The sequence below is a fragment of the Calonectris borealis genome, chromosome 19 (assembly GCF_964195595.1).
Source record: "Calonectris borealis chromosome 19, bCalBor7.hap1.2, whole genome shotgun sequence".
In the NCBI taxonomy this organism is placed as follows: Eukaryota; Metazoa; Chordata; class Aves; order Procellariiformes; family Procellariidae; genus Calonectris; species Calonectris borealis.
In genome coordinates this window covers 3,068,064-3,093,976 of record NC_134330.1, presented here as the reverse complement: position 1 = coordinate 3,093,976, position 25,913 = coordinate 3,068,064, and the positions used below count along the sequence as shown (strand labels likewise).

General features: G+C 38.6%; 1 protein-coding gene across 1 annotated transcript; it reads left to right on the top strand.

The window, feature by feature from the left end:
* APPBP2 (amyloid beta precursor protein binding protein 2) lies at positions 1-25,913 on the top strand. The gene is made up of 13 exons (XM_075168414.1): positions 1-188; positions 10,258-10,346; positions 11,527-11,678; positions 12,381-12,504; positions 16,967-17,135; positions 17,892-17,981; positions 18,473-18,540; positions 18,621-18,726; positions 19,083-19,207; positions 19,399-19,484; positions 19,941-20,131; positions 20,565-20,730; positions 21,622-25,913. The coding sequence occupies exons 1-13, from the start codon at positions 48-50 to the stop codon at positions 21,873-21,875; spliced, it is 1,761 nt and encodes a 586-aa protein (XP_075024515.1). The 5' UTR covers positions 1-47; the 3' UTR covers positions 21,876-25,913.

Sequence of the window (25,913 nt, the reverse complement as noted above, 5' to 3'; positions counted from 1 at the left end):
TGACGGGGGGGAGGTGGGTGGAGGGAAGGCGGCTCCGCACACCCAAGATGGCGGCGGTGGAGCTAGAGTGGGTGCCCGAGACGCTCTATAACACGGCGATCTCGGCCGTGGTGGATAGTTACGGGCGGGCCCGGCGCCGGGACATCCGCTCGCTGCCCGAGAATATCCAGTTCGACGTGTACTACAAGGTACGGGGAGGCGGCGGGGGGCCGAGCGAGGCCGGGCCCGGCTGGGCCTGGGGGAGATGGAAGGAGAAGCGGGCCGGGGGAGGCGGAGGGAGGGAAGGTCCGCTCCCGCCCTGCCCCAGGCCTCTCCCCGGGGGGCTCGGAGGTGAGGGGGCGCAGGGCCTCGCCCACCCCGCCGGCGCCGCTTGGCCGCCGGTGCGGAGTAGGGCCCGAAGGACGGGCTGGGGGAGTGAGGGCCTGTGTGGGGCCGCGGCTGGAGGAGAGGAGGCACCGCGGGGAGGCTCGGGTAGGGCCGGGGGCCTGCGGCTTCCCCCCCTCCACTCGTGGGCGCCTGGCCTACATGAAAGGCGCGGGGGCCGCGGGGAGGGCGGCTGGGGGAGCCCCATTGCGGAGAAGGGGCCTGTTCTTGGGGGCCGTGGGGTGAGGGCCCGGGGGCGGGGGAAGATGCCTCCTCGCCTTCGGAGCCGCAGAACGGGTAGGGGCAGGATGAGACCAAGCTGTCGGTGTTGGAATATATTTTTTCCTTTTCCTCTTTTTTTTTTTTTTTTTAATGTTTTGGAGAAGGTGATGTTAGTGGTAGAAGGAGCAGAGTTTGCCATGCTCTTGTATCTTCTTTAATGATCTGGTAGGAACCAGGTGAAAAGAATTGAGACTCCTTTAATGATATAGTTTATTAGCCTTAAATCATTCTTTCATGAAAGAGGTGTTTCTCATTCAGCTGCCTCTAGAATATCCAGAGTTAGCAGTAAAAGGTACATAGAGATGGTCCATTAATTTGTATTGTCCACTAAATAGGCATTTCATCCACGTACAGGAATGACTGGAAATGAGCATTCATCAGGGGAGAAACAATGTGTTTTTTAAAAAAAAAAAAGCCACAACTAAAAAAAACCCCAAACCACCTAACATGGGTGATAACTCTTCTTTCCTCTGCCAGTAAATTCCAAATCTAGGATGTGCTAAATGAAGTAATTCTTTAGATGAATCTTTATGAATCAGGAGTAGTGGCCCATCATGTATATATAGAGTAATAGTATTTATAAGGAAGGGTGATCTTCACTAGAGACAGGGAAATTGTTTCTACAGCATTGAAACAGTTACATACATTTTCTGTATACTGACTATTACTTGTCTGCCATATGTGTTGAGAAATATGGAAACCCTTTTTCTACCACATATGAGCATGCTCACAGATAGTGATGTGGTTGACATATGGCAATCGTGAGATAAAGACTGATGATATGGAACTAGCAATGTGGAAGGATATTTTGGGGTTTGTTTACAACTCTTAGTAGGTATGGCCATTGACAAATAAACTTTCTTGGCATTGCCTGTCCTGATGTTCATTCAGATGGAAGGGTGGTACTCTGTGGCTTTTAAAAGCATAAAAACAAAACCTCCTTCTAATGATATAAATATCCAAGTATGTATTATTCCCAGATTGTTAACAAACTCATCTGTAGGTGAGCTTAATAGATCATTGACTTATCCTTTTATTAGCACTCTTCAGTGGTTGCATTGAATCAGATTCATATGGAGTTTTTCCATAATGAAAAAAGAACCAGCAGTATATCTGACTTCTAAAGAGACTTTCTAATCTGTTTGTTCTGCTTGTGTACATTGTCGTCTTGTTGGGCAGATGATAATGAACATGCTAAGTACCTGTTCTCAAAATAATGTTTCTGTTGTACTTGTTACTAGCCAGTGTAACTTTTGTTAATGACAGTAATTTGCATTGCTTTTCCTATTATTTCTGTGTTTTACAACAGGACAATATTTGATAATCTGAAATGTGTAAGGTGCACCTAAATTCCTCTTACAAATACACATCTATGAGATGTCCACATACAGAATAAATAAAACTAGGCTACACACTGCACTGAGTTTTTTCCCATTGCTGCCAATGGTAGGCTAGTTTTCCATGTCTTCACTACGTGGGGTTTTTTTTCCTCTCTTTTCTGTGTAGGAGAACCTATCCTCTTTAATAGTCCCATTCAAATTAGCTTATACATAAGTGTAACTAAACCTTGGATAGGATGCTCAAAGGAAATCCGCACCCCTTACTACATGGTGTTCTATATGCAGAGATGTCTGCCTGCAGTGAGTGTCTCGAAGCCTAGCCCAGATTATAAGTCTTTTGGAACAGTGTTTGCATTTTTCTATGCACCTATACAACACTTAGTAACTGGTTCTTGATTTCTATATTTGGATGGCTACAGCAATAAAAATGACATAGCTGAATCAGGTTAGAATGAGGACAGCATCACACCTTTGGACAGTTCTCTCGTGTATGGTGCTTGTTTTACTGTTTTGGTTCTGGATACAGTTATTTTCAAAATCACATGGATATTAAATACCATTTCAGGTTGATGAGCTGTGTTCAGTACATCCTGACCATCAAGTTCTTTAAAGCAGAAGTAGTATTTCCAGAGTCACTAACAGTCTTTAAAGTAAGACAGACTAGAAGATTTCTAAATCTTTGTTCTGACAACATGGTGGTGGTTGTTGCTGCTGTGTTGAGGGGGTGTCAGGTAGTTGTTAGTATCATATGGAATAGTACTTATTCTTTAAATACAGCTGAGGAAGAGTGATGTGTAATTGAGGACTTGCATGAATATAGTTGCATTTAGACCTTGAAAAAGGTAGAGAATCATTTTCTTTCTGTGATTATTAAAAGGAATAAAAATATTTCCAGTCTTTTGCATATAACTTGTAAGTAACGGTTTGTTATCCAGGTATTAATCATGGCTCGTGATGTTGGAGAAACTGCCACTGATTTTGCAAAAAATAAAAGGTAGTATCAGTCAGATTTTATTTTGATACACAGATGTTAATTGATACACAGATATTAAATACAAAACTTTTTTATCATATTTATTGGTATGAACACTTTATGATTTGCCAATCTTGCACAGTTTGCCAACCTGTTCATGTTGATTAAGAAGACATAGGTAGGATACAGTACTATTACAACAGTGGAGACAGTCAATGTGCTATTACTTAAAAGGGAGGAAAATACTAGCAGTGTGTCTTGGTCTTTGTTTTTTCCCCAGGGTACCCTCTAATCCAGTGTTTGGCTCTATTGTCATAATATATTGCCATTATTTCACATTCCTTTACAAATCCTATTACTTTTAATTCTACATATTCCAGAATTGTTAACTTCTAAACATGCCTTATAAACCTGTGCATTTGCAGTTAACAGTGGGGAATCAAACCTGGGATAGTTGCAGAATGTTCCTTGTTGCAGACTCGGTAAGAAATGGATTCTGCTGCAAGGTGACAGAAGGTGGCAGGTTCCTAATACTAAGCATATTTATCCTTCTGTAGCCTTCTTAAACAATGACTAAAGCTTAAAAAAAGGCAATATCAAATAATCATGATTGTAGTAAAACAACAAACCTGTACTGGTCCAGCAGGGTGTTACTGGATTTTTTCAAGCAGCATTTGACTTTTCCTTGCAACCATTAGAAAAATAAGAGGCAGGGCAGAATACTGGAAATCTTCAGTCTACTTTGTGCTAAAAGATATTTAAATGTCTTATTAATCACAGCTGTATTTTGAAGAGCTTAATAACTAGTATTGTTACAAGTAACATCTGCATCTGGGGGAAAAAAAAATATGTGCAAACATACCATATTTTGCTTCCTTTGTGTCTTTGCCAGGTTTATGTATATCCTGGTTGTGTTGTTTCCTAGTAAAACTAGTTAGGTTCTCTTTTTTGGTTTTTTGGGGGGAAGACAGAGAGGGTCTCTGGTTTTTAGAAGCCAAAGAAAGAAATGTGCTGGATCTCAGTTAAAATCGGATGTGCCTGGCAGGTAGTCAGGACTTGGAAATACCAAAATTCTGTATTAAAAAGTAGGTGACAACTGGAATAAACTGTAAGTCCTCAAAACACAAAATGAGGAAAATCAAATTATTATATTTTGTAGTTTGTTGGGGAGAGGATCGTGTTTTGAGGGAGGGAGTTCATGCAAAGAATCTACTTTCTGTTGACAGAAATAAGATATTGAACCACCTAGTCTGATGACTGTTCAGTTAGTGTCTTATTTAGAATTCAGTTCTTTCCCCTGTGTCTCAGCTTTATATTTATTATGTGTAATTATCTCACTTCTTTGGTTCTTATGGTGCTTTTGAAGAGATACTGCTTCATTAGTTTTATTTTTTTCTCTATCATAGGTATTTGTTGCAGTTATGCACTAGCAGGCTGATCTTGGACTTATTCGCTAACAAGGAGTTTCATCCAATATTTATTTCCCTTTTGGAATGCCTTTTCTCGATTGTGTGTTTTTCTTTTTTTACATTGATTTTTCTTGAAAATCATTTGGGTCCAATGTTCTTTGAATGTTTTCTGATGAGATCATTAACCACAGGAACAATTGGAGATGACATTAATTTGTTTTAGTTAGTGCAGACCTGTAACCTTTAGTAATTGCACTATGCTAACTTGTTTTGCATTAAAATTTTTAGGCAAAATCCAGAAGGCTATAATCATGCTTTCTCTTTGAAGTGGCAGATAAAACTTCTGAAGTGCTTCTACCTTGACGTGAATCAAAATACCAGATACTGTGTTTAGATCCTGATAGCTCCAACTTCTATGATAAGTGTAGCTGCAATATCATGTATCCTCACTGTATTCTGCTAATCCAAAAAAGAACAAGCATGGCTAATAAAAGCTCTTGTATTGCATCTAAGTATTCTTTGAACTAAACAAAATGAATAAACAGGAATTTGCTGACTGTTCACAACAAGCAGTAGAATATCCATTCTCTGCATTGCAGTAGAGATTGTTTTTACTGATGAAGAATGATTATAAGCATAATTTCTATAAGATGAGAATAAAACTAGCTTGTCCCACGGCTTCAGTCTCCCGGGTGTTTGACGAGAGTGAAGAGGATAAACTACCCATGAGATGAAGTATAGCTGTGCTGCTTTTGTTTTGAGGTTTTCTGACTAGAGGAGTACAAACAAGGTCATAAGCAAGCAATGTATGAGGAAGGCAAAAAAATCCCAGAGTGAACGGGTCATATTTTGTAGGACTTTTGCTGTGACCGATCAGTGTGACTTCACAAAGACTTAATTACATTCATGCTGCTGTATTTTTGGGGGTCAGAAATTAAATGTATATGTGGGAAACAATCATGATTTCTGCATGTGTGCACACACACGTACAACCATTCTGATCATCTGGTTAGACTTCCAGAGTAGCATGTGCAGTAGGACTTCACTGAATACTGCTTGAGTTAAATTGTATCCTTGTGTCACCCCCTTTTAAATTAAAGCCTCACAGTGAAGGAGAATCATCACTTCATGAGCTTTTTTCCAATTATTATTACTCTTTATTTTAACATGTACCTTATTTCTATAGTCTAAATTTAGACTAGAACTGAACCATCTTTCCTTCTTATGTCTACTGGTTTGAAACTTCTTGCCTTTGCTTACCATTCTTCTAACTTGCATTACTCAGTTTGCTTTTTCTTTTTTTTTGAACCTCTAACTATGGGGCATGTTTTCTAATCCTGATATGCTGTAGCTTCCCTATTTTTTTTCAGTATCCTTATTGAGTCTTAGACACTAGAACTCATCATAATTCAGGTAACAAGGTCACATTATGAACAGAGGTCTTCAGCTCCTGCTGAAACAATAATTCCCGTTTCCACTTCATTTCCTTTGTACTGATTTAACTTCAAAGCAAATTGGGTTTCCCCACTTACTGCTGTGGGGAATCATACGTGTGTGTGACTGTAAGGCTCAGACTTTGTATCCCTTGTGCGGGACTCTGTGTAGATGTGAAACAAAAAACTTTGCTGATATGGTACAGAAAGGGGAGTGAGTGGGAAGATGTGGACAAGTGCGCTGGTGTGAAAGCAGTAGGCTCCAAAAGTTGTTTCTGAAGTTAGGCTTATTCAATAAGTTTGGGGTTTTTTTCTTGATTATTTATTTGATTGAGGTTCATAAAGATCAGCCTCATAATTGGCAGTATGTTTTCAAAGAACAGCTGTAAAGGTTGCTTTTTTTATGCCCTAAACAATATTGAATAGAAATAGCGCTTGTCCAGGGGCTTTGTAGATGGTTTTGAAATTGATTTAAAAGAATCAAATGTACCTACTTTTCTAACTAAGGCTGTTCCCCCCCCTGCCCCATCTATAAGTCATTTGTCAACAGATTGATTTAGTGCACTGTTGACTCTCAAGAAACTTTTTCCTTCCTTGTGAAGTAGGGAAGGAAGATTGTGGTTCAGCCAACCTTTTTTTCCCAAATACTGATGTTTGTTGATTAAATATATAGTTCTTCCCAAATTTGGCATGATATGCCACATTACATTATTAGATATTACTAAACGTGCTGGGGAGCTCCTTAGAATTCCTTGTATCTTTAATTCTTACTGAAATATCCATATTCATTTTTCAGTCCTCTTCCAAACTGGAGCAATGGGAGCATATTTTTCAAATTGCGTATGCTACAGTTCCTCTTCTAGAGGGTCCTTTTACAACTGGTTAGAATTAATCTGCAGCTGCTTTAAAATGTCTTTTTTTTTTTTTACATTTTTTATTATTTTTTCAATAGGTTTAGAAAAATCTTTTCTCTTGTGCTTGCATGTAGTGAAACAGCCCAGAGTGTTGGTGATAAAAGTACCATATAGCTTTTTCTCTTGTGTTACGGCTTTGCTTTTGCTAGCAGTTTGACATATCTTTTGTTTGCTAGGAAGCAGTTAGAGCTCAGCTTAATCTATCCAGAGAGAGAAATCCAACAAGAACTTTAATAGAATTTCATGTGCATGATGATATAATAGTAGATAAGTTACATGTTAATGTTATTAATATGTTTAATTGGGGACATCACTGTATGCAGCTTTTGAACATTTAGGTAGATGTTTTATGAGTTAAATATTAAGCCTTAGATCCTGAAGGAGGATCATGGTGATGGTCTCACAGCTATGCAGAACAGTTTGATTGTGCATGTGTGTAATAATATGCCTTTATATTAAATTTATACCTTGGTTCCTGTTCAGTGCCAGAATTAATATGTCAATGTGAGCTGATGAAGTTGGAAGTCATATTGTATGTAGGCTTTTATTCATTTTTCTATAGTTAAAGAAAAATAAATCTCTGTTAAGCTCCGAATAGGTTAAGTTTGTGTCTAAAAGACGTTTGTTTCTTAAGAAAAGAATAGTTCTTCAGAAGTCCAAACCTCTGCCATTCTTGTCAGGGCATGTTTTTCTTGAATCACTATTTTGTTTTGTTTTTCATGTTATGTAGCAAGGCTTGTGGTCAGGAATTTTGTCTCTCTGGAGCTTTAACAAGGGAACCATTTCTTCAGTGCTTGCAACTGCTTCTCAATGGACGAATGAGCGTTACTGAATCTTCTGGAATTGCTTCACAGTTTGACGTATACTCACTCACTATTTCCATGTCAAATTTTGTTTGAAAATATTGCTGTAACAGCTACAACAGTTTCAAGAGACTTCAAGCTGAGTTAGTTTCTTAAAAATGTTTGCCAGTATGTCGAGGGATGGAGTGAACAGTATGGTAAATGTCCCAAGGATACTGTGGTTCTGGTTATACCAGTGAAAAATAGGTTGAGTGTTTTCTGCATGCCAGAACGGTGCAAGTGTTTACTTTTGAATTGGGATGAGACATGTGCAGATAGCAGGCTTGGATCTTTGGGCCATAAGCCAAATTTTATATGTGCCTGAAATAATTGATGTATCAAAATCGAGGGTGTGGTTTGGGACCTCCCCCCCAACCAGGCCATTTATTCATCAGGAGTTTAAGAATCACATGTGATAAGAGGAAATGATAATGTACTTGGTTGAAAGCCTAAATGTTGAACTTGTGGTAGTACTTTTGATTGTTTTAAGTCCTGGTAAAATAGCTTGGGTTTATGTCTTGGTTTTGTCCAGAAATTCTCTTACCAATTATTGGTAAGATGTCCACCTTCAGTTTTGGGCCTGGAATACTAAGAAAGATTTAATCCCCTTTTTTGATTGCGGAAAATATGTTTCAGGTTTTATAGAACAGTTACCATTAGGCAGCTGTGTTGAAGAAAATGAGAACACTTAACCATGACTGTAGTTTTTAAATACACCAGACTGGATGTTCTTTCACTGCCAGAGAGAATAGAGCTTCTCTGATCTCTTTGAAGTACAGGGGCATGGCACTGTTTTATCTGAGGAGTAACTTTGCATGCAAACTTGCACTACTTTTTAAGAGTTCCTTTTTTTTTTCTCAGCAAAATAGATGACTAAAAGGAAAACATTCATTTCTGGCAATTGACATTATTAGGTCAAAGTATTTTTGAAGGTTTTTATAGGTGCTGTTGTTAAAATAACAAACTTGCTGTGCTGTAGAATTGGTGTCATGTGCTTTTATAAGAAGTTGACTAAAACTAAATTTCTGGCTGGAGGAGATGTTCTCACATGCTGTGTTTTGAATACTAATTCATCTGCTTCCAGTGTTTGTGGAGAAAAAGGTGAACCAGGCACAAGATGCTTTTCAATAAAAGTTTTTTAAGAAATTATTAAAACTGAGAGGAATATTAAAATTTTCATTAAACCTATGTTTGTAATTGAGCATCTCTAAATGTGTTCTCTTGGCCTTACTTTTGCTTACATAAGGGTAGCTGCACTTCTCATGTCAAAGTTCCTCATAGCTGTAAAACCTGCTCAGATAGCACGGAGGGCCTTGCTGTGGGTATGAAGATGCCCATCTTGGACAGTGTATGTTTGAATACCTTAACATGCGGACTAAGAATTAGGGTTTTCTGAATAACTGTTAAGAGTGCAACATACCAGTGCTTTACCTGCGTGCTCATGATGGTGTGAAACTCGAGTGTATAATCTGGTTTGTGTCTACTGGTAAACCGCAGTTTTCTGATCCCTGCATTGCGTAGCACAATACCAAAAAAGAACAGAAATGGATCTTGAATGGCCGGTGTTGAAAGATGCAGCTTCTAGAGAGAAGTGCCTGTGAGACACGAGCTACTGGCCTCTCCTTTTCCCCATGGAGTTACTGCCTCACAGGAAGATTTTTTTTTTAATTACAAAAAGGGTGGGTGTGTGTCTTCTCTAGAACACCTAAAATAACAACCAGTTGTACTGCAACAGTCCTGTGTGATCCAGTACTGTGCCTCTAGCAGAGGCTGGTGATGGTATATGTGACTATGGCAAGTGTATAGTGGTGCTTCCTTAGAATACATACCCTGCTTTCAGTTGTTTGTGGTTCAGGGGATTCAAGATATCAGGAACTGATAGCCCGCAATGGATTTTTCTGCCATGTATTTGTACACTCATTTTTGTACCTATGTAAATTCTTAGTATTTATAGCATAATGTGGCAGATAGTTCTGCAGCTTAACTATGCGTTGCATAAAGAACCATCCCCATGGCTTGTTTTTTATGAACAAGTCAACTGATACATTTGCTTATCTGCAGATACAAATTAGTTTGGGCATAAAACTAGCCATTGCTTTTAATAAATGCATGAACAGATTCACTTGAGGTTTCCCATTTACTTATGCAGGAATTACATGTGTAAGCTCAGGTATTAATGGGGTCAGGGCTCATGCTTGTCTTTAGCTCTGGGTATTGGTGAGTCACCCATTGCAGAACTTGTGGGTTTGGGGGTTATTTTTATATATATATAATATCAAATGTATTTACACTGGTGTATGCTAGATTCTGTGTCATTTAAAAAATATCTTCAAAACATTTGGTATCAAAGAAGCTATTAATTGTATTCTTTGCTAACTTTAGGAGTTTTTTGGTTCTGTCTTTGCTTTCTAGCTTAGGTGTTGCAGTGTTTTATGAGGCAGGTGGAAGTAGACACTTGAAAATACATTTGTAGATAAAAATAGCTTGAAACCGCCTATGGAGTTCTCATAGTTTGTGTGCTCAGTTTTTAAACACTAAAGTTGTGCTCCTGTGTGGAGATAGTGGAACTACTACTTCTTAGTTTGCTGTATTTCAATACTTTGAAGTCTAGATTTCCTCATAAGTCATCTTTACTACTAAGCTAAATTTCCCAGAAGAACTTAGTCTTAAATTTTAAAATTTATTTGTATTTTTCTTTCAGCTTTACCAACAGGGCCGCTTATGCCAGTTGGGTAGTGAATTTTGTGAACTAGAAGTTTTTGCAAAGGTGCTACGAGCTTTAGATAAAAGGTAAGTATCTTAATATATCGATAATTCTCACTTCAGCTCTTACCTTTTGATTTAAGTTTTGAATTGGGAAAATGTCTCTAACTTTCTTGGTCTTACTAGCCCATGTAATAACCATAAGAATATCTCGTTAGATTTACAGATGAACTTTTAAGTTACGACGTGTCTTTCTCTCTGTCTCAAAAAATAAAGCGATCAGAACTTCTGTGTAAATGTACCAAGTCATCTGTTGGTTCCTAAAGTGCTTTCTTTATTATTGCTGTGCAGTCAGTTGTCTAGCCCCGTTGTCAGTGATTTAACCCCAGTAGGCCGCTAAGCACCTCGGTCACTCACCCACCCAGTGGGATGGGGGAGAGAATTGGTAGGGTAAAAGTGTGAAAACTTGTGGGTTGACATAAAGACAATTTAATAATTAAAAAAAAAAACAAAAACAAAACACAAAAAAACCAAACAAACAAAACCAGGAAGAAGAGAACACAAAGAGAGAGGGGGAGAAAAAACCCACAAACAAGAAAAACAAGTGATGCAAAACCACCCGATTGCTTACCACCAACTGATCAATGCCCAATCCCTGAGCAGTGGCAGTCAAAATACCTGTTTCTTGCTGTTGTAGCAAATCCTAAGTGAAGGGTTATCAAGCAGATAGGATCACCACAGTTTAAAGAGTTTTCCTGTCATTAAATATTCCAATTTGTGGTGTTATGCTCAGAACTTGACTTTTTTAGATCAGATTCTTTGTAACCAGAATAAGCTTTGAGTCTTTAGACATACCTCCCTCCCACTGTTTGCATGTGTGTGATGTTAATGGGTTCATCACTGCTCATTTTTCTGCAATTTCTATGGGAGTTGTGGGGTAAGGGTGGATTTGAGGCTTCCTCCCCCTGTAAGTTTTAGTTGAAAATGTTGTTTTCCAGTTTTAATATTGTGTTTTGCTTACACTGGAGGGTGTCCTTGGAAAGAACTTCGTGTACAGTCACTTTATTTGTTGGATAATCCAACAACTGTAATCCATTAGCCTTAAGATTGACAATTATGCTTGTATTCATCTGGTTTTGGTTTGAGAGAGGGTTGGAGTTATTTCTCTGAATCACTACTCATTTGAATTCATGGCACTCAAGAACCAACTGACTGCAGTGTTTTCAAAACTTCATGTGTAATCAAATTTTGTTTTCTTTTGTTTCAGACATCTGCTTCATCACTGTTTTCAGGCTTTGATGGACCATGGAGTAAAAGTTGCTTCTGTACTGGCCTATTCTTTCAGTAGACGGTGCTCCTACATAGCAGAATCGGATTCTGCTGTAAAAGAAAAAGCAATTCAGATTGGTTTTGTTTTAGGTAACTGGTGATGATAGGCTGTTTAAAGTATGATACTTTCTTTCATGCAAGTTTCAGTTTGGCTAATGCGAATTTTGTTTCATGTTAATGTCTGATTTTAAAGAAAGTGTGTGGTCTTGGGATGTAATTTTTAGAAAACTAGGCGTCTTAAGAAAAAATGTATTGGATTTTAATATCTAAGATACATAGGCTTATCTTTGCTATTTCAAATGTTTTAGATTTAAAATTTGTTTGCAGATGTGATGCTAAATGTTAAGACTGCATAATTTTAGTATTGGTAAGGATTTCTTGACAGAAAAGTGTAGGCAAACTATGTAATACCAAAAAGTCATCTTCAGCTGAAGAATTCTTCTGCTCTTATATTTCATCCTTTTCCGTCCAGGACTGGAGGGTTTAACCTTGACAGGATTCCTGTACATAATATGTAGTTCTATGAAATTTTGTCAGAACTGTTTTGTGAAACAGAAAAAGGCTTCCTTTGCTCTCACTTTTTCTCTTTTTTTTTCTCAAGTTGTTTAGCAATGACTTTCTATATTTTGGCACAGGGAATACTGAAATAATGTATTCCTGTCTTTATTTTTATTTGTAAAGAAATATGAGATAAGTAATCTTGTGAGACTTGAGCAAACCTTTTTTCTCTTAAAAGGATGTTTTGCTGTTAACATTTCTGTTTGTTCTAGTTTGTTTTTTTTTTTTTTTCAGGGGGGTTCCTATCAGATGCAGGCTGGTACAGTGATGCTGAGAAGGTATTTCTTTCCTGCCTTCAGTTATGCACCCTTCATGATGAAATCCTTCATTGGTTTCGTGCCGTAGAATGTTGTGTAAGGTGAGCTGACCTTTAATTCCTGTATGTCTTACTGTGAAATACACATTAATATGTTACCAACTGCCTTGGGGCCATCAAGCTTCGGATGCTCTCTTTAGTATTCTGCTGCACCAAAATACTTCCCTGGCTGGAGCTGAGGATCAGAAGGTGCTTGTTTTACACTAATCCCTGGGTTTTCAACTTGTAAACCAGCAGCACAGTTCAATGGTAAAAAACACCATTTTGCCTTTTTGCGTAATATATCTTAGGTAACGGGTGCTGGACAGTAAGAGTGATCCAGCACCTTGTTTTTTTCATGGGTTTTTGTATGTGAAAGAATGTTATGTGTTGGTGTTTGCTGAAGTTATATTTACTACAAGAAGAATTTGCCAAATCCAAACACAAAAGATATTAATACACTTGGGCAGAAATAAAAGGAAAACATACCTTTCCTGATTCCAGATCCAATGAGTTCTCTTGCTCCATGCTGAGCTATGTGATTAGGTAAATACCTAGATGTCCAATTCTTGTGGACACCTTCAGCCACAGTTTAAACATTTGGAGAAGAATGCTTTTAGGAGGCATTTGGGTTTTGTACCTGCCTTGTTTCTCAAGGCCTGTGGTGGGGTCCATTGAGATTTAAATTCCATTCACAGAAGCTTCAAAGATTATGACTTTTAGTTCTTAGTTGCTCTGCTCTTGCATCTGTGTATCTAGATGTGTGCTGTACTGATGCTGTCTGCCGCAAGTAGCCAGGTTGTTTTCATTGGTAACACCGTGACTGGCCTCTTTTGTGTGCTATGGGTATATACACCTGTGTGCTAGTGAACAGAGTTAAAATAGGATTTTTTTTTTAAGCTGCTGTAATGAATAACAAAGTATGTATCGTATTTATCTGAATATAGGGCAAAACTGATTTTGGAAAGCTGCTCCAAAAAAACCCTGCATCTTGTTTATGGTTGGACAAATATGAAGAGTAAATAGGCTTTGCCAGTAGCTGCTTATTTTGTGTGCCAGCCAGAGGGCTGTGGCAACGGTTGCTGCTCTGCCTTGTTCTGCCCTGCCAGCTACCAGTGGCTTTCATTCCAGAAATAAGATGATGCCAGGAGAAGACTGGCACACAGACATCTTCCTAGAGCTGGGGAATGATAGATATAGTACTACTGTTAGTACTTGGTTCTCTGCCTTCTAATTAATCTAAAAAAAGTTCCTAGTTGTATCGGGCTGTTTGGCAAGCTAGAGAAGTTGCCTTAAAAATAAACTCCCTCCGCATCTCCAAATAGAAGAAAAGAAGGTAAAGAAAGGGGAAAAAAGGTAACTCTTTCTCTGTTGGACAGCAGGGTATAGCCCACACAGTTGTGCAAAGAAGATTTTCATTTTGTGCTAGAAAAAAACATCCTGTGTTAGGATGAACTCTTCTGAACTGGAGATGTTAATTCTGTTTGGGTAGAGCCAGCTGCTGTTCTGTAATGAAAGCTGGTGGCCTGCATATAACATTAAGTCCCTCTGGGCAACAGTGTGAATGAGGAGACACTGCTTTATGTTCAGGTATCTCCCAATCAATCAAATAACAGCATCATTTGGTTAGAAATATATCAAATAGAAAGAATTTTAAACACTTTCAGAAGTGCTAAGTATGTAAAATCTGAAAACCCTTTTGTGGTAGAGAGCAGTAATTATACTTAGCTTCAAAGTCATGAGGCAGTAAGATAAACTTTTTGTTGTTACCATCTAATCCCTACTGTAGAATATTTTGTTCATACAGCTGTGCTTGCACTGAAGTTAGATGGAGTTTTAAGAGAACAAAATTTAAGTCCAGCTTTTGAAAATATGACACTAAAAAAAAAAAGGCTCCTCTTACTCTAAAAGCTAGGAAGTCTGATCTTGGGGATTTTAATATATTGCATTATTAATAGAATACAGTTTAAAAAAAAAGTAAAGTTTTGTGTTGTTTAGACACAACTTGGTGTTTCTTTGTACTAGCAGTAATAAATTATATGGAGAAACTTGAGAAAATTTGAAGATTTGAGATTTCTACAAGCTTGTATACTACTTTCCTGCACGTGTTGTGCTCCTTTTGGTTTGCTTTCTCCCATTATTATATGTTAAACAATAAGGCACAAACACATATTACAAATGCATGGTTCTCCCACTTCATTGTTTTACATTTTGCTGATTCTTGGGTTTTTTCCTGATGTTTTCAGATTTCCTAAGCTGCTGTGTAACATTGTGTTTACAACGCTTGTATTTTATTTGGGCGGGGGGGCAAGTTATTCCCCAAAAGCTATTATTGCAGACATCAAAGAAGATTCATAGCTATTAGCATACATGTCCTAAGGCATTTATTATTCTTCTTGGCTTTATCTTCTAAAATTCCTTTGGATTAATAAAGGATTTTTTGTTACTCAAAACTGGATCACATAAACTCTGCTTATCCTAGAGGATTGGGTTAGGTTTAGCTTGTTTTTTTGGTTGATTGCTTTGTTTTCGGACAGTATCACTGAAGCATCCAGATACTGGATATTATCTTTCCTAGGTGCCTATCTAAATTGCAGTACTGTCCCTATTGGTTTATGCCATTACATGGGATTTGGGCTTCGTATTTTTGACGTTGCATAGCAGCTCTCAATTGAATGGTGTAGGCAAAATAGTTTCCCTCTTTAAGGAAACTGTAATTGCTTAGTTTTTCTCTCGATTTCTTTAAAATTCCTGTCTCTTGTTGCTTGAATGTTAGATTTCTGCCTGTGACCAAGAACACAATGCACTTCTACATCATGTTTAGTTCTCAGACCTTATTTAAGGAAAAATGTGGCTGTTGCTTTTTTCTTTCTGTTCTTGAGCCATGTTGCTGTGTTTCTCATTGGAAAGCTGGTGTTTGTTTATGTAGCTCGTTTCAGGGGGTTTTTTGAAGGTTTTTTCTTTTGATCTTCTCTTTGTGTGGCTAATACACATCTGCTGTGTGCTTGCCTGCCAATCCCTTCTTGTGAAAATGTGAACTTTATTTCCTTTCTTGTTAGTGTTTGAGTTTCATGATACATTTCAATAGGAAAGTATAGGAGGAGGCTATGTTAGAGGCAGGCTGAATTTATATAGTGCAAACTTAGATGTATTACTCTGCTATTGCAGGAGGCACGGCTACAATAACTTACACATTTCTACTCAGGCTTAGAGAAGAGAAACGTTTGATCGAAAACCTCACTGTTCCTTCCTCCCCCCTTAACAGTTTATTGGAAGATCTATCATAATGTATCATAAAAGGTGTAAAGTGCTGTACCTCTACATTAGCTCACATTTTCAGAGTTTTAGCATCTCTGCATACAGCGTTATGTTCTGCTTCACTTTGTATATTTCTCTTCCTATGTTATGTTGTCCTCCTGCTTTGCAAAGGCTTGCCTGATGTTTTTCAATCTCTATTACTCATTGTCTAATAACAGATTTCCAGGAGGGACAATGGAGGTTAATTTACCAAAATTTCATGTGTGCTAAATGGCAGGCATTTGCAACAGAGAAGGAACAGCTGTCTTTTCTTAGCCTGCAACGGGTAGGAATACAATTCTGCCCTTTAGGCTTGGAATATGATAACACACACATTTCTAATGTTTCTCTTTAAAGTAAATAAACATCATCTTACACTTACAAAAAAACTTCTTTACTTTTGTTTTAAATAGATGCCAGAAGCTAAAATTGGTACTTCTCTAGAGAAACAAGAGTATGTTTCAGTAGTGCTGTATTTTATTGCCTGCATTTGGCTGTTGTTTCATGAAGCTTCTGTTAATCCTTCAGATGGAAAGGCAGCGGGCTGGGAGATGGGGCAAGGCGGGGGAGAGCTTTTTTAGACTTGTTGTGAACTGGGTCAACACAGTAGTCTTTCCTGGTGGTGCTAAGTTGGCGCAGGGTATCATGTCGAATGGATGTGATTGGATCTCTTGTGAAGGCACCCCCCTTTTCCACCCCTCCAAGCCCCCAAAACAAAAAATGCCCACTTGTGAAGCACTGTGCTATTTAAGGTTTGAGGGAAAAGTGCAGAGATGCATGAAAACTAGCTGTGTCTGTACTTTATTCAGTGTCTGTTTCAATTTACCATACTTTGGAAAGGAGGTAGAAGGGATTTAATTCTGTATATTACAGGGTTTTGGAAATGGAATTTTATCAGTGTTGAGAAGAATGGGTTTTACGAAAAAGAAAATAGACACCACACCAAAGTGGTTCAAGCATTGGATGTGTAAAACTGCATCAATGTGTAAAATCTTTTGACATCTCCAACAGTAAAAATTCTTGCCATGCAAGAGACAAGCATGGTGTACTGAAACAGTATTCTGTAAATAGTTCTTCTGTATTACTGAATTCAGACAGTGCAGTCTTGTTGGGATGACAGCCTGGTTCTGTTGTAAGTATAATACCAAATTGTGGATCCATGGTACTGCTGTATATTGAAATGGTTTATTCAGACACTGTTTAGAAGATCTCTTTGCGTCTTCCTAAGGTTGCTGCATGTTCGAAATGGTAACTGTAAATATCACTTGGGAGAAGAAACATTCAAACTCGCTCAGTCTTACATGGACAAACTTGCAAAACATGGTCAGCAAGCAAACAAAGCAGCACTCTATGGGGAGCTGTGTGCACTGCTCTTTGCCAAGAGCCACTATGATGAGGTGAGTGGGATTTTGGTTTTGTTTTTCTTCAGAAAACTGGTTATGAAAACTGCTAGGACGTTCCATGACTGGCTGATTATTCATGTTATCTTTCTAGCTAGAGTTCCTGATCTCTTTTGGTACCTGTGTGACAGTATCAGAGGAACAGTTGATTTATCAACTTTCCTTTCTTTGTACTGTTCGGAGTTAGTCTACAAGCTCTTAATAGTACTGTGACCAACACTAAGAAATGATGTGTGGTAGATAACCAACACATACTACCAATCTGTAAATGAAATATTATAAAAAGCTTATTTTAATAGGTAAAAATGAATAGCAGAACATAGATAACAATTCTTTGCACCTATTTTATAGAAACCTGTGACTTAAGTGTAACCGCTGTATAAACTGCAGTTTTCCTTTAGCTCCTAAGTACACTGACCAGGAGGCTGTCCTACTCAGTAGGAACTGTGACGATTACTTAAAGGTTATAAAATACCCTTTTTTGTCTGTAAAAGATAATACAGTCATAATGCATAACTTAGGCTAGTATAAAATACTTACTTACACATTCAGCATTAACCTTAAGAGGGCTTTTTAAGTCTATCTTTTAAGACTTAGCTGAACAAGTTTTGTTACACATAAGCAATTAAACAGAATTTTAAAAATTTTGTAATGTAAATGACCAGTTTGTTTTTCAGAGCCAAGTAATATTTTTCTTAATGTTGCAACGTAGTGAAGTTCCAGCTTCATTATATTGGTACCTTTGTTCAACAGGCTTATAAATGGTGTATAGAAGCTATGAAGGAGATCACAGTTGGCCTGCCTGTAAAAGTAGTAGTGGATGTTTTACGACAAGCTTCAAAGGTGAATTTAAAATCTTCCACATTTCTTTTGTAACTAAATTACTACCAAGAATGGGTGAGGATAGGTAGTACCTCCAGAATACTTGGCCAACCAAGTCCATTTCATGAGCCTCACGGCTTATTTGTGTTTTTTATTGGTCCACCTCAGTCTCAGACCTGTGGGGGTTTTGGTTTTTTCCTTCTTCCTGAAACGGAATTACAGCTGAATGAACATCATGACAAAGTTAACCTGAGAGCGTTCCTTGAAAAGGTGATCTGTTCCCCTGTTTCATCTAGACTAGATACAGTACTAGCCCTTTAGGCAGTTGTGGCAGAATAAAATACAAGTTTATTAATGTTACCTGTGAACCTTTTCTTAAATAACTGAAAAGTCCTTTAGTAACCATGATGATATTATGAAATTAAAAATAGTAGTTACCAATTGGGCCAGTATCTGGAGGAGGTGAGTTCTAAGTATACGCCTTTTCACGTGCTTCATTTCAACCTGTTTAGGCTTGTGTTGTAAAACGTGAATTTAAGAAGGCTGAACAGCTGATAAAACATGCAGTATACCTTGCCCGGTAAGTAGCATTCCAAAAAAAACCCCTTTTAAAATTATGCTTAACTTGCCTCAATTTGTAATGTAAGTATGTTTCTACAGGGAGCATTTTGGAGCCAAGCACCCCAAATATTCTGATACGCTACTAGACTATGGATTTTACTTGCTCAACGTAGACAATATATGCCAATCTGTTGCAATCTATCAGGTATGCAGCAGGGCTAAATGTCTGTCTTCACTTTCTCTTGGTATTCGTAATCTTTCAAATGTTTCTGTTGAAACTCACATACAGTTAATTTGTAGAGATAGATAATAGTTGATTTAATTATTGCAGTGCTTATTCTTTTAAAAAACAAAACAAAAACCACCCCCAACGATGGATTTTTGCTTCCCCCCTGCCTGACTCTTAAGTGACTTTCATATATTTACTGCCTCAAGTATGTATAGGCCTGCAGAATTTCAGAGCCAGTAGATTTACTTTTTTTCCTTTTTTAACAGTGAGAGATTCATTAGGGTTTTTTTTCTGTATTAACCGATGAAATGGTATTCTTGTAACTCTTTCAGACAGCTCTTGATATCCGGCAGTCGGTATTTGGAGGTAAAAACATACATGTAGCTACAGCTCATGAAGACTTGGCTTACTCTTCATATGTTCACCAGTACAGCTCTGGAAAATTTGACAATGCGCTGTAAGTACAATTGTTTGAGGTACTGGCAGCAAATTTAGTACAGTAAATGGAGACAAATGTTCTTAAATGATACAGATTTTCCCATTAGAATTTAAATGCATCTGTTTATTGCATTAATGTTTCTAATATTTTATCAGTCAGCTGCTAACTTACATATATGTATTTTGAATTTTTTATTTAAACTCTTTCAGATTCCATGCTGAACGTGCTATTGGCATTATAACTCACATTCTCCCAGAAGACCATCTTCTCTTGGCATCTTCAAAGAGAGTTAAAGGTAGTACCCCTAATTGCATTACTGGGACCGTTTGAAATCAGTCATTCAGATATGTTTATCCTGTTCCCTAGCAGAGGCAATGTAACTTGAGTTTTTTTTTCAAATGGAGGTCGCTCCAGAATATTCCTCAGAACACTCCTCAGTGTTCTCTGTCAACACACTTGTAAAGTACAAAAAAAATTATTTTTATTATTATTTTTTTATTATTTAAAACTTAGCCGGAAGACTTTTTTTTTGGGGGGGGGGAGGGCGGGAAAGTAAAAATACAGACTATAAAAAATACATGTTGGGAGCTTGATGTCTGGTCATACCTGTTTGAAAACAGTTTGTAATAAACACAAAGCCTGATCAGATGTCTCCCGAGATACCTTGGGTAGATGGCTTTCTGCTGCCTACAGCTAACACCTGTTTGTGTTTGGAACACAGTAATGTTGTGTGTTTCTCTCCTGTACTCAGCGCTTATCCTGGAGGAGATTGCAATAGACTGTCACAACAAGGAAACTGAGCAGAGGTTACTTCAAGAAGCTCACGACTTACATCTGTCCTCACTCCAGTTAGCTAAAAAAGCCTTCGGGGAGTTTAATGTACAAACAGCAAAACACTATGGTAACCTTGGAAGACTGTATCAGTCCATGAGAAAGTTTAAGGTAAGATCATATTGATATAAAGGTCTTGACTTAAAATCTGCAAGTCATCTATAAATCTGTCACAACAAATGATGATTTTCGATGTCCACAATTCATAACTTCGGTTGGTAGTTTTATGGTTGGAAAACTTGTACTTTATAATTCATCTCTCCAAAGCTTTGTGCAAAAATAATTCATTAAGATGCACAATGCCTTCAGAGACAGGGTGACAGCAATTTTGATGACAAAAAGTGATACTATTTGCTGATCCACTTAACTAAGAATTTGGAGAACTTGACTTGGTTTTGGCTTTCTTACTTTTTGCCTTTTATAAAATACTACGGACTGTTCAGCCACTACGTAGTTATGTTTCTTTAAACCTTCCTTTTTTTTTCCTCTTTTTATGGCATGGTGAGTGGTGTCTGACTAACCTGTGTGAATTTGATCCTTATAGGAAGCAGAAGAAATGCACATCAAGGCAATTCAGATTAAGGAGCAGCTTCTGGGTCAAGAAGATTATGAAGTTGCCCTGTCAGTGGGTCATCTAGCTTCTCTCTATAACTATGATATGAATCAATATGAAAATGCCGAAAAGCTTTATTTGAGATCCATAGCAATTGGTAGGTGATTCTTACAATGTGTGGCTCTTACAAAACTTACATAGCAGTTTTAATACTACAGGAAACACTATTGAAAAGCATATTAAAGTTTTTAGTAAATAACTTTAATGAAATACAGCATATTTATTTTGTATGTGTTTTCAATCTAAATATAATGCTTTTCCATGAATGTTCTCCCGGGGACTGAATTCTGAAGTTGTATTCTTTTCAGTGCTCCATCAGAATTCACTCTTGAAAGCATCTGGAAACTGACTAATTAAAAGCTTGGGTGTTAGTTTTCAGACTACATTTTGGAGTTGTGGCTAAACTTAAGTGCAGAATGTAGTTAAATTTTGAAAGAAATGGAAAACCATTGTGCCTGTCAGCCTAACTATGCTCTCATTAATATTTTGCTTGCCCATTGTCATTTGCAGTGAACTTAATTCCAAATGAAATGCATCTCTGGACCATGCTGTAGCTCAATTTTGAGACAGACAATCTTACTTCATACAGTTACGTACAGTGCGTTACAGAAAATTACGATTTTAAAGTAGAAAACTGAAAAACAACTTCACTGTTTAGATTGAATTTGGAGTGAAATTGGGAGACAAAATGACTGCTTTCTTTATATGACCGGTAGATTTTTATGCATGTGAAGCTATAGTACAATTAAGGATCTGATTGTAGAGTCCCTGAGGACAAGTTAAATACCCTTAAAGGAAAAGGTAGACAGAATTCAAACCATCACCCAGGAAGCTTGCCTGTTGCTTGTGTTCTTGATTTACCGTAACAGAAATTGATGATTTGCCGTAACAAAAAGGTTCATGTTGTTGGTAAAAATGACATGAGAAATAAGATGCAACATGTAGGTGGATTACCTTTTTAATTTTGTTTTCTTTTGGATTTCTTTAGGAAAGAAGCTTTTTGGTGAAGGATACAGTGGACTTGAATATGATTACAGAGGTCTCATTAAACTGTACAATTCCATTGGCAATTATGAGAAAGTTTTTGAATACCACAATATTTTGGCCAATTGGAACCGGTTGCGGGACCGGCAGTTCTCAGTTACAGATGCTCTGGAGGACGTAAGCACCAGCCCTCAATCCACTGAAGAAGTGGTCCAGTCTTTTCTGATGTCTCAGAACGTTGATGGACAGAGTAGCTAAGAACTTGGTCAATTAACCAGTTAAGGTTTTTTCCCCCAGGTTACAGGGGGAAAAGTCATACTGTGAAATCTAAACCATGTAGTTCTCTGGGGGCTGGAATTTGCGTTGAAACACTGGTCCAGTCTACTGAAGAGTGCCCATACGGATGAATGTGTGTTAAATTCTTATCAGCATGTGTATGGCATGTTTAGTTCGGCTCACATTTTTAACTTGGTATTCCTGAAAACCCCTTCTTTCTCTCTTCTTTCAAAAGAAGCTACTTTGCAGAAAGTCTGCAAGAAAACATTAAATAAAACTGTTTGAGTTCAAAAGAGTTGCATTCTTATTACGAATAGAAGGTTTCATCAAGAGCTTTCTTCAGATATATAGAAAGAAAAAATGCTGTACTGTAAGAAGTTATATGAGAAAGGTCTTTCTACTGTGTGCATTGTAGTGAAGTTAATCGTAAATATCAAGAAAAGGGAGGATGCCCTAGCCTTGGTTGCTGCCTTACGAAGAAAAGTGGCAAAGAACCACTTTGGAGAGCAACATACTCTTTGTGAACCACGACAGGTTGTTAAGCAAGTAACCACCGTATGTTGTTTCTAATATCCTGAACTGGACCAGTGTTCATCTATAAGTGATAGAAGATCCAGTAGACCAGCAATCTTAGTTTTCTTTGGTACCAACCAGAGAGTGCTAATCTTCAGAACAGGACCAGGAAAATCAAAAGTGGACCAGCCTGCTAGAAACAGTTTTTGGACCAGTGGCTTTAATTTAATATTTCTGCCCCTGCATTCACTTCTACACTAGAATTATTTCATTTAGATGTATGATCAGTGCAAAATTATATTCATGTAATAGATACAAAACTAGGAAGTGAACGTTCTTTAGCGGTTGCGATGGCATGTCTTTACCTAGTAAGCTTATACAAGTATTAATGTCAATGCCACAAGCAAAAACTAGAAATGCTTAACTATTTGCTGCAGCCATCTCTTTTTCCTTTTTGAATGGGCTTACTCTAATAATTGAGGCGTAACTTGTTTATACCAGTTAATAGTTTTGTATTACAATCCAGTTCAATTTTATGTTTCTGGAGAACACAACTTCTTGTACAGTTTGCAGGGGTCAGCGGAAAATGCCAAAAAGCACAACAGGTCTTTTTTGTGATGCTTCATTTCTACATTAAACAATAGTACAATCAGAAACCGATTCCTTTACATTAATTTAAAAAGCAGAAGTCAGCTGTAAAGATCCTTTAATAATGCCTATCTCACTAGCTTGTCTTAATTTTTCTTCTGTTGGGGGCTGCTTGGTTGTGTGGTTTCTTGGTTTGCGTGGGTTTTTTTTTGATGTTGAGGTAATACTCATTGGAAAGTCTGTGTAACATAGCAATTAGAAACAACTCGCTGCTGTTACCTCAGTTCTTACAGCGGCACAAGCAGTGCTCCTGTAGTTAGGATTCGGTCAGTTTGGGGTTTTCTCCCTTCCCCCCTATTTTCAGGGGTTTGTAACTTGGCCGTGGAAGGTCAGTCCAGGCTGAGGCTCAGCCAGCACGGTTCCTGCGGGGCCTGGACTGGATGTTTTCTCTGGGGTCTGGTTTTTAATTTGCTTATGAAGTTTGGGACAGGAAGAGCTGCTTGTTGGTCTTCAAGAAAGGGTGCAGAGGAGAAATAGAAATTTCAGACACGACTTTGAGCTTAACGGCTCTTTTAAGACCTGAAATTTTACAGGCCAATAGTTCATATACTGGTGCCTTCAAGTATATTTTTGGGGGAAAGGCTGAATAATACCAACTTTAAAATGCAGTTATGTAATTAGCGAATGCGGATTTAGTGATTGCGTACTTGGAATGTCTTCACTGATGTGAAAAGACGTATTTGCATAAAAAAAAACCCTGTGGTATTAAGACTTAGACTGCAGTATATCCTCCATGGCTGTTCAATGAAAATCCAACTTAATTATGCATGGATTTAAAATCTAATTTATTTATAGCAATTTTTGTTTATGACTGCTTTAGGTACTACAAAAAAATTCAGCCATCTACAAGGCAGAACATTTTTGTTCCTGAGTGCCCATACAGCAGGGCACTGATGAATTATAAAGTTCTTATGAGTTCTTTTCTTAAGTCCTATTAAAACTACTTAAAATTAAATGAAGTATGTAATACTAGTGTCAGAACTTAGGCAGGGAAGGTGTGCTTAAAATTGTCCTGAAGAAGCTGTGTAATTTCCATACTGCAGAAGTGTTTAGAAAGCTTCAAACTGGGCACATGGATTTAAACTTACATTATCTGGAGATCATTTATTTGCTCAGGGTTTCCAGTCTTGAGTCTCCATTTCCAGCTTTGGACTAAGGAGTCTCAAAGATCTCAAGGGTTTTTGTTTGGGCTGAGGAGCGTTATTTGACTGATACCAGTGAAGGTGGTCTACATGAACCACTGCTGTTATTTCAGCTCTGGTTTGTGTATGTGTTTCATGGTTTGCCTTCCCGTTAGGGCAACCAGGAGAGCTTCCAACGTGGGGCAGGTCAGGGAGGCGTGACGCTTCTATCTGATACCCAAATGCATTAGATCAATTTGTTCAATCAGTAGCTTTATGCTCAGCTCTTGCTGGGTGGATGTGCTTTTCGTTCCTTCCTGAAGCTACTTCACCAGCATGTTACGTACTTTGGTGCATCAGCTTGTCTGGAAGGAATTAAAGTCCTAAAAGTCACCCAGAATTCTCTTCGATAACAGACGTTGGCCAAGAAATGTGACTTGGCCAAGAGCAGTTGCAGTGATCCTTGTGGGACTACTAGCATGCTTCTCCTGTGACGGAGTTAAATCCTGACTTGACTCTTGGGTTGAACTTCTCATTGTAGCATCTCTGCAACTCCAGCCATGCCAGGGCACGTAAATTCTGGAGAAAGGTAGCTGTGGCTGATCGCTAAAATTGTTAAAGCACGGGAGGTTTGCAGAACAACTTCGCGGCTGCCTACAAAATGCTCTGTCGCCCGCTCTGCATGCCGTAGCTTGGAACCCTCACCTAATGCTGTCCTTGCTGCAGATGTAATAGTTATTCTCCGTGTAATAACACAAAACTGACCTTTCTGGTTTTTGGTTCTGTATCTCCTAAATCGAGTTCTCAGAAGATGTCTCTGTTGGCATCTGGAGACTATTTGAAACGTGGTGTAAGTCGTTAATTACTGCTACTGTCGGCTGTTACAGTTTGTTTGATATTTTTGAGAAAGCGGGAGTCCAGTTGGATGGCTTCCAACGGGAAGGCAAATGACTTGTCCCCCCATGCCAGAGTGGTTGGCTTAGATCTTGCAGCCTTACTTGCATATTTCATGACTTCTGCACCAGGCAGAGCCAACGGAGCAGAGGGTGGAACCCCTACGTTCTCCGTACTGTGCCGTTTTCCAGTGCAGAACTGGCCAGCAGGGACCCTGCGCCTCCCTCTCCCCCTCAGAGGCAGAACTGGGGGATCCCCCTCCTCTCGTACCCCCAGAGCAGGTTTTCCATACGCGTCGGAATGTACCGGGGACGGGGGCTGTACGCTGGGAGAGCTCCTGCCCCCGTGACTCAAGTAGCCAACTCTGAAGCACCAGATAAGGTTAATTAATCGTTGGCGTTTTGCAGAGGCACGGTGTGCCTACCGCTAGCTTAGCTGAGCGGGTGCTGCTTGGTGCTGGCCCTAGAAAGGGGAGACCTGTGGGTGGAAATGCGGTGAAGTGCATCTTCTGAGCTTTTCTTGAAGGTAAGTAATTTAATCACACCAGAGTAATGGGGTGCAAGTGGTGAGGACAGCGTCACCTTCAGGAAAATTATTTTAACTATTGTTTAAATTAAACCCTTAATATTTTATTTCCAGCATAACGTGGTTTGAATCCGTAATTTGTATGTCCTGTTCTGTGCGAATGCTGCGGTTTGTAAAGAGAGGGAGGAAGGTGGTGCCAGGGTTCCTCCGCTGTTCTTGGGGCCGGGGCTGTTCTGGATGACTTGTTACGGAGGAGGAGAAGTACACACAGATTTTAAGAGCTGACAAAAGGGGAAGGGCACAGTTGCAGAAAGATATG

What these genes read in the sequence shown, in the direction of transcription:
- APPBP2 (XM_075168414.1), top strand. Translation starts at nt 48, where the DNA reads ATGGCGGCGGTGGAGCTAGAGTGGGTGCCCGAGACGCTCTATAACACG. An exon ending in ATCTTCAAAGAGAGTTAAAG is followed by an intron (nt 19,485 to 19,940) that starts GTAGTACCCCTA and finishes TCCTGTACTCAG; the next exon opens with CGCTTATCCTGGAGGAGATT. An exon ending in AGTCCATGAGAAAGTTTAAG is followed by an intron (nt 20,132 to 20,564) that starts GTAAGATCATAT and finishes TGATCCTTATAG; the next exon opens with GAAGCAGAAGAAATGCACAT.